The following is an 8334-nucleotide window of genomic DNA, read 5'->3' on the forward strand; positions in this document are numbered from 1 at the left end:
ATGCTGCCTGTCCCTTCTGAAGAATCTATAGCCAGACATTGCAGCACTCCAGTCATGAGAGTGGTCCCACCACATTTCTGTGATGGCAACCACATCATAGCCTGCGTGCTGCGCAATGGCTTCCAGCTCCTCCTGCTTGTTGCCCATGCTGCGTGCATTAGTGTAGATGCACTTCAGCTGAGCCTTAGCCTTCTCCCCCAGCCTTGCCATTGTTCCCCCTGGCACACCTCCAACAGGCTTTGTTTCATCCCCATCCCCCTTCTTACCTAGTTTAAAGCCCTCTCAATGAGCCCTGCCAGCTCCTGGGCCAGGATCCGTTTTCCCCTTGGGGCCAGCTGGGACCCATGTGCAGCCATCAGGCCAGGTGCCAAGTAGAGCGCCCCGTGGTCAAAGAACCCAAAACTTCTGTGTTGGCACCAGCCCCTGAGCCATGTGTTTATCAGGTGGGCTTTTTGTGTCCTCTCTGAACCATTCCCTGCCACTGTAGGAATGGATGAAAACACCACCTGTACTCCCGCTCCATCCACTAACCGTCCCAGCCCCCTAAAGTCCTGTTTGATAGCCTTCAGGCTTCTCTCATCAATGTTATCACTGCCAGCCTGGACTATCAGTAGCGGGTAGTAATCAGAGGGGCGAACCAGGTTGGGAAACATTTATTTTCTTTTCTTTTTTCTTTTCTTTTCTTTTCTTTTCTTTTCTTTTCTTTTCTTTTCTTTTCTTTTCTTTTCTTTTCTTTTCTTTTCTTTTCTTTTCTCTTTTCTTTTCTTTTCTTTATTTTACTTTACTTTACTTTACTTTACTTTACTTTAACTTTTCTTTTCTTTACTTTACTTTACTTTACTTTACTTTACTTTTTCATTCAAGTGTAGTTTTAAGCTCCCAGCTTAGCCAAGTCAGTCTACTAGGCCATCTACTTTTTTTCCTCAGTATTGTGGTAGACTGTCCTCACACTTGGAAGATGACATCCATAAAGACCTTGTAGATTTCTTGAGCTCTTCTACCATTCTGAGTTGCTTATATTGGGATTTCACTAGCCTGTTTCCTGTATAAGCTGAAATTTGCTCTGTTTGCACTGTGCTTCTCTTCTTCCTCGCTGCCTTCAGGATCTGGAAATCCACATTTCAGTTTCATGTATAGCTGAGGCTGTCAAAGATCACCATAACCCCAACCATTTCTTCCTTGTTACTGAATTGCTATGTGATTTTTGTTGGTCCATCCAATGCCTAATCAAGAAGTCGCCCTTGACACACTCCAGAAATCTCTTGGACTGCTTCCATTCCACCATGTTGCCTTCCAGGCAGGTGCCATGGATGCTAAAGATCACCATAAGCATAGAATTACAGAATCATCTAGGTTGGAAAAGATGATCTTGAGACACACTTTTTTCTCTTGTCAGTAGCATACAGGAATTGACACAATGGCTATTTAAAAGTGTCACTGGTCCTCTGCGATGTGAATACCATGTGCCTTGCCCATGAATGTATGAGAGTGATTAAATGACATCAGTGTAATGAACAATTAATGTTGGATGTATTTCTTTGTTGTTTGTTTGTTTGTTTTCTCTTCCCCTCTTCCACCCCATCCCCTCCCCCACCCCCCACCCCAGGTTTCTCTAGGCTGCATCTAGCTGGAGGGGACACTGCCTGCTCAGGACACCTGAAAGTAAAGCAAGCAGAAACTTGGGCTACAGTCTGTTATTCACATATTGATTCCAATGCTGCCTCTGTTATATGTAATGAGCTAAAGTGTGGCCAGGCTGTGGATATCTTGAGAGGATTTCACTTTGGAAACAGGCATGAGTTGATCTGGCAAGAAGAGTTCCACTGCGTGGGGAATGAGACTCACCTTGCACACTGTCCCAGAATGTTGGACCGTAGCAAGGCATGCTCTCATGATGCCCATGTTTTATGTTCAGGTGAGACTTTGTATGCAGTTTACATGTCTTGTCAACCCACTTTTAGAGTCTCTGCATATCTCTGTGGTCCTAAGGGTTCCTTCTCTATCATGCCTGAGCTGTTCAGGGAAGGCCCAGAAGTAAAGGAGAGCAGCCCCACAGTCTCTCTTTCACCCTACTGGGAGTCTGCCTTTAACATATCCTTTTCTAACCATTTCACTTTGTCATGAGGGATGAAGAGTCACAAAAGGGCTATAATTTCTCTTATGCTACTAGAGGCCTTTCCTGAATGGCTTGTGCATTCTATAAGAATTCCTTCCTTGTCTTTGTTATATGCATAAAAGGAGAGGTGGCCGGAGTAGACAGCCAGGAACATGGAAAAAATAATTTTCTGTTCAATGTTTGTGCTAAACCCTGGCACTTCAGTTAATTATCGAGTTAGAGGAGGAACATCTACGTATCTCTGAGAAATCATAGGAAGCACAAGTAATTAACATTTACCAAAAAAAAAAAAAAAAAAAAAAAAAAGTTGTCAGAGGCCTGGATGTTAGTTGTGACTGTCAGATATCATTATTTAAGAATTACATATAGTCATGACTGCTTGGGCTTTAAGTACAGCTAACATAGACATCCACTATAAAAAAGATAATTAGACATAGCAAACTGAAGGCACAAATCAAAAAGGATAAACTGAACATAAGGCATAGCTGCTAGCAACACCCTATTACAGAACAAACATGGAAAGGATTGCACTTCATGTCCATTTCCCAGTTAAAGGGCTGCAGTCTTTTTTAAGCCTGCCTTGGATGTCATCCCACTGGCCACGGTGGTCTAGAGCCTTGTATGGGGAGTTGTGGCAGCCAGACAGCCTAGAAAAGATGTCTGTGACTGACAGGTCTTGGCTCCTTTCTCTGTCCTACAAGATTTACAGCTCTGAGAGGAAATCAGTTTCTCATTAGAAGGAGTATGATGCAAGGGTGAGGCAACAGTAAGTAGTAACAGTGTGAGAAGATAGAGGAACGATGTAGGGCTGGCAGTAGGACACCCCAGCCCTATCCATATCACACTTAAATTATTGTGAGTCTGCTGATGGGCATGGCCTATTGCTTATGCTTATGCTGTTGCACAGATGGAAGCTGTGAATTTCACAGTGCAGCTGCTGCTTACTGAATAACATGAGAGGATCCACTACTAAGAGAGAGTGCTACTGGTAGCTCCTACTCTGTTTCTCACATGTGCCAAAAGCAAGACAATGCTGGGACTTCCTCTGCAAGAAAAGATTTCACAAGGTAGCAGCAGCATTGTGGGGGAGGAGACGGCAGAAGAAGAGAGAATAAGTTCACTTCAAGAATTTGCACACATCTATAACATTGATGATAAAGACTTGTTTAAGAGCTGGCTGATGCAAATCCTGGTCTAACATTCTCCCCAGTCACCTAGGACACAGAAAGTACTATTTCCTTGCAGCTAGATATCTCTTACAATTTTCAGTGCAAGAGCATGAAAATAAAAATATAAATGCTAAGGTCCTTTATTCTTCCTGCAGGGTATGGTGGATACAGGCTGGCAAATGGCAGTACCAGATGTTCAGGGAGAGTAGAGCTTCTTCATGGAGGTTTGTGGGGAACATTCTGTGACTACCTGTGGAATTTCCCAGCTGCCAATGCCCTCTGCCAGCATCTGGGCTGTGGAATTGCCCTATCAATACCGGCTGGACAGTCCTTTGGAAAAGGAAATGGGTCTGTATGGAACGGCACATTCAGCTGCAATAAGGAAGGCTCACACTCGAGAGAGTGTACTGTGAATGAGCTAAGTCAGAATGAATGCCCTGCTGGAAATGATGCTCGTGTGGTGTGTTCAGGTGAGCACTAGTAAAGGTTAAGAGGAGAAATGAAAAACTCCTTCTTTGAGACAGATATGGACCCAAAATCTAGAGAGTCTGCAGAGCCAAGCTCCATCTTGTGCCTGCCTCTACAGGCATTTCCAGAAGCTGAGGCTGCACTTCATTTGCACACAAGCCTGGTCTCTGTGAAATGCTTCTAGTGCCAGGCAACAGCAAGAGTGGGGTGCTCCACAGGAGTGGTTCAGCTGGGTGCAGAGGGTGTGGATAACACAGGCACACTCCAACAGGGCACAGTCCAAAGCATATGAACGTAAAGGACAGAGAAAAGTACTGAAAACAAGGTCTGTGCCAGCCAAGGCAAAGTAATCAATCAGCTTTAAGGTCTAACTGGAGAGTAGGGTCAGGAGCAGCAGGAGACAGAGCTGGAGACAGTTACACCAGTCACATAATTAAAGCAAGGACTGAAGGCCTGTCCTAGGCTTAAGTGAGCCCTTGGACCAATGGCCTGAGGGTGTATAGCTGGGGGACAGAAATGAGGATGGTCAGAGCAATCAAGGTTCACTTAGAGATTTGAAATCTAGTGCTCCAAATCTAAAAATTGAAAAGGGGACCAGATCCTGATTTCTAGTCATTTTTCTTGGCAACGTAGGGGAGACTGAATTCTAGTTGTAAGTACACAAGTTCTAGCGGCCTAGCGGAGTCATTTTTGCTACTCCTCAGTGCTAAGAAAAAATCAGTCCCAATTCACAGTCACATTCAGATCACTTCCATGAGTAGTTACCATTATGACATCTTAGTATTCATTTTCTCTCGTATTCAGGGTGTCCAGGGATCAGATTAGTGAATGGCACCACGTGTTCTGGCAGAGTGGAGATTCGCCATGGAGATACATGGGGAAGACTCTGCCGCTCCCACTGGAATATGCAAGATGCTAGCGTACTCTGTCATCAGCTGAACTGTGGCTATGCAAAGGCAATTGAGACAGGAGACCGTTTTGTGGATGGGAATGGGTTTGTATGGAAAGATGTTTTTCACTGTGAAGGGACAGAGTCCTGCCTGTGGGACTGTGCTCAAGTGACTTTGGGCAATCCAACCTGTTCATCGAGAGAAACAGCCACTGTTGTTTGCTCAGGTAAGTCCGGAATGGCTTTTTACAGGTTCTGTAACTTCGGACCAAAGCAGTCTTGATCTCACTCTGCCAAGTCAAGTATCTCAGAACATGTTTAATGTCCTTCCCCTTCCCTCACCACCAAACCACCACGTTCTCACCAACAGTTTCAGCATAAGAACTTCATTTAGTAGAATTCTGCTCTGGAGGGATTCACATTATTTAGATGTTCCTGAATCCTCATAGTATCTAGCCTTTGAGCTGGGCAAGTCTTTCACACTTCCTGTTGCAAAATCTTGTGTGCATGGAGGCAAGAAAAGCCTTAACACAGGCTTCATCCTTAACCAGTGGAGAGAAATTCTTTTTACCAACATAGAAATTTGACTTCCATCTGTCTCCTGCATGTTATTTCTACTGTGGTAAGAGCAGTATATATTATTCAATGCATTTTCCAAATCTCTTGAGCCCAGGCCTTTCTGATTCACTCAGACTCTCAGGTGGTGAGAGCCACTGTGATGGGCGAGTTGAGATCTCTCTCCATGGCATGTGGGGCAGAGTCCTGGATGATGACTGGAACATTAAGGATGCTACTGTGGTGTGCAGACAACTCCAGTGTGGAATAGCCAAGAAAGCCTATTACCTTCCAAGGTCTGAGAGAGGCATTGGTCTTGTGGGCTTAAGAAGTGTCCAGTGTGTTGGAAATGAGACTCAACTGGTGCTCTGCAAGACCTCCCATTCTCAGGCACTGCCAACAGGAGTTGCTGAAGATGTTGGCGTGATTTGCTCCGGTGAGTTACTGTAATACAAAAGAAACAGATTGCTTTCTAGAGTTACCTCTGTCCAGCCTTGTGCTGTGGTCTCACCAGATCTTAAATAGGCATGGATCTGGTGACCCACTTGCTTGTATATTCTAAGGGACAAAATATGGTCAAGGAATCAAGTGTAATTTACCTGATGCTTTCTTCACCCAAATTTCTTAAGCAATTTAGCTCACAGAATTGAAAAGAGATAATATAATACAGAAGTCCTAAGAATACTAATTTGTCCTTGGCTACCACACATTCTGACTGACACTCAGGAATTAAATGGATTTCTTTTTGTGGCTTTTTTTTTATATGTATAGACACATGCAGCCTTTCTAAACATGCATTTAAAATAGAACTGTTGCTACATTTCTCTTATTTTGTAACTTATCTGTTGCAGAAACTGTCCCGGAAACAAAGGTGTTTAGTTAGAAAACAGCTTCTCTTTTAGTTTGCTTTTATTTCTCTCTGCTCTAATCTGTTATTAGTTGGCAATAAATTAATCTTCCCCAAGTTAAATCTCTTTGCCCATGATGGTAATTGGTGAGTGATCTCTCTGTCCTTATCTCAGCCCATGAGCTTTCTTCAGGAGTGTAGAAGCAGAAAACAGCTTCTCATACAAGATAAGGTGATCTCTGGAGAGATACATTCCAACCCATTTGGTACACTCCTACACATTTGCAGCATACCATGGGAATTATTTAAATATCTACCTCTTGCAGGATTAGTCCTTTTCCTTTACATGGTTTTAGCATCACAGGAGTTCTACACAAGAAACCAAAAAAGAACTGGAATGTAACAAGAACATGATACCTTAAAGGTGCTTTAAATATACACCCATTACACTGATGTGCATTATTATTATACTGCATATTGATATCTGGTTCTTCTTCCTGTAGAGAGCAAGAAGATCAGGCTGGTGAATGGGACACAGCGCTGTGCTGGGAGAGTGGAGCTTTATCATGACGGCATATGGGGCACAATCTGTGATGATAACTGGGATCTCTCAGATGCAAATGTTGTTTGCAAACAGCTGGAATGTGGATATGCCATCAAGGCATTTGTCTCTGCTCATTATGGTGAAGGCTCAGGACAGATCTGGCTGGATGATGTGAACTGCACTGGCGCTGAATCTGATCTCTGGGCATGTCCCTCCAGGGCATGGGGTCAGCACAACTGCCAACACAAGGAGGATGCTGGAGTCCTGTGCTCAGGTATGTTCAGAGACTCTTTTTTTTTTTCTTTTTTTCTTTTTTTTGTGGCTTGGAAGAGAAGGGATATGAAGAGGGAAGCTGAGACTTGGTAGCCTTGCTTGGACAGCCTATAATTCCCTCTTTACTGCAAGCATGGCTGGACAGCACATCTTCTTTTATCCCATTAAAATACGAAGGGTGTACTGAAGTCCTTATTTTTCATTAATATATACACACACCAAAGTGTATGGTGGGGCATTGTGGAGATAATTGGGAGGGTTCCTGTTGTGGTTTAACCCGGCTGGCAGCTAAACACCACACAGCCGTTCGCTTACCCTCCCCCCTCCCTCTCTGGGATGGGGGAGAGAAACGGGAAAGTGAAGCCTGTGAGTTGAGATAAAGACAGTTTATTAAGATAGATAATAATAATAATAATAATATGTACAAACAAGTGATGCACAATGCAATTGCTCACCACCCGCTGACCGATGCCCAGCCCAACCCCGAGCAGCCGGCGCCCCACCCCGGCTAGCCACCTCTATATATTGTTCAGCATGACGTCAGATGGTATGGAATACCCCTTTGGCCAGTTTGGGTCAGCTGTCCTGGGTCTGTCCCCTCCCAGCTCTTGCTGCACCCCCAGCCTGCCCACTGGCAGGACAGAGCAAGAAGCTGAAAAGTCCTTGGATTAGTGTAAGCACTGCTCTGCAGCAATTAAAACATCAGCATGTTATCAGCACTCTTCTCATCCTAATCCAAAACATAGCACCCTACCAGCTACTGGGAGGAAAAATAACTGTCCTAACTGAAACCAGGACAGTTCCCAAGCAATAGGATGTGGGTGTGCATTCTTGGAAGGAGGTCATCAACCGTCATGTGCCATTTACAGTCACAGAATCACAGAATCGTCTAGGTTGGAAGAGACCTCCAAGATCACCGAATCCAACCTCTGACCTAACACTAACAAGTCCTCCCCTAAACCATATCCCTAAGCTCTACATCTAAACATCTTTTAAAGAGCTCCAGGGATGGTGACTCAACCACTTCCCTGGGCAGCCTATTCTAGTGACTAACAATCCTCTCCGTAAAGAAATTCTTCCTAATATCCAACCTAAACCTCCACTGGAGCAACTTTAACCCATTCCCCCTCGTCCTGTCACCAGGCACATGGAGAACACACCAATCCCCACCTCACTACAGCCTCCTTTAAGGTACCTGTAGAGTGCGATAAAGTCACACCTGAGCCTCCTCTTCTCCAGGCAGAACAATCCCAGCTCCCTCAGCCACTCCTCCTAAGACTTGTTCTCCAGACTCTTCACCAGCTTCATTGCCATTCTCTGGACTCTCTCGAACACCTCCATGTCCTTCTTGTAGTGAGGGGCCCAAAACTGAACACAGTACTCAAGGTGCGGTCTCACCAGAACCGAGTACAGGGGGACAATCACTTCCCTGGACCTGCTGGCCACACTGATTCTTATGCAAGCCAGGATGCT

The 8334-nt window shown here is 44.6% G+C and overlaps 1 protein-coding gene across 1 annotated transcript; it reads left to right on the forward strand.

Annotated features, from left to right (window-relative positions):
* Positions 1 to 1606: 1606 nt before the first annotated feature.
* On the forward strand, positions 1607 to 6862 carry LOC118156810 (scavenger receptor cysteine-rich type 1 protein M130-like; the record flags this gene model as incomplete). The annotated part of the gene is made up of 5 exons (XM_035311033.1): positions 1607 to 1915; positions 3441 to 3755; positions 4558 to 4869; positions 5316 to 5633; positions 6548 to 6862. Coding segments are annotated over 5 exons (1569 nt in total), but the record flags the coding sequence as incomplete, so codon positions are not given.
* Positions 6863 to 8334: the final 1472 nt, after the last annotated feature.

The sequence above is a fragment of the Oxyura jamaicensis genome (genome assembly GCF_011077185.1).
Source record: "Oxyura jamaicensis isolate SHBP4307 breed ruddy duck chromosome 1 unlocalized genomic scaffold, BPBGC_Ojam_1.0 oxy1_random_OJ66845, whole genome shotgun sequence".
Lineage (NCBI taxonomy): Eukaryota > Metazoa > Chordata > Aves > Anseriformes > Anatidae > Oxyura > Oxyura jamaicensis.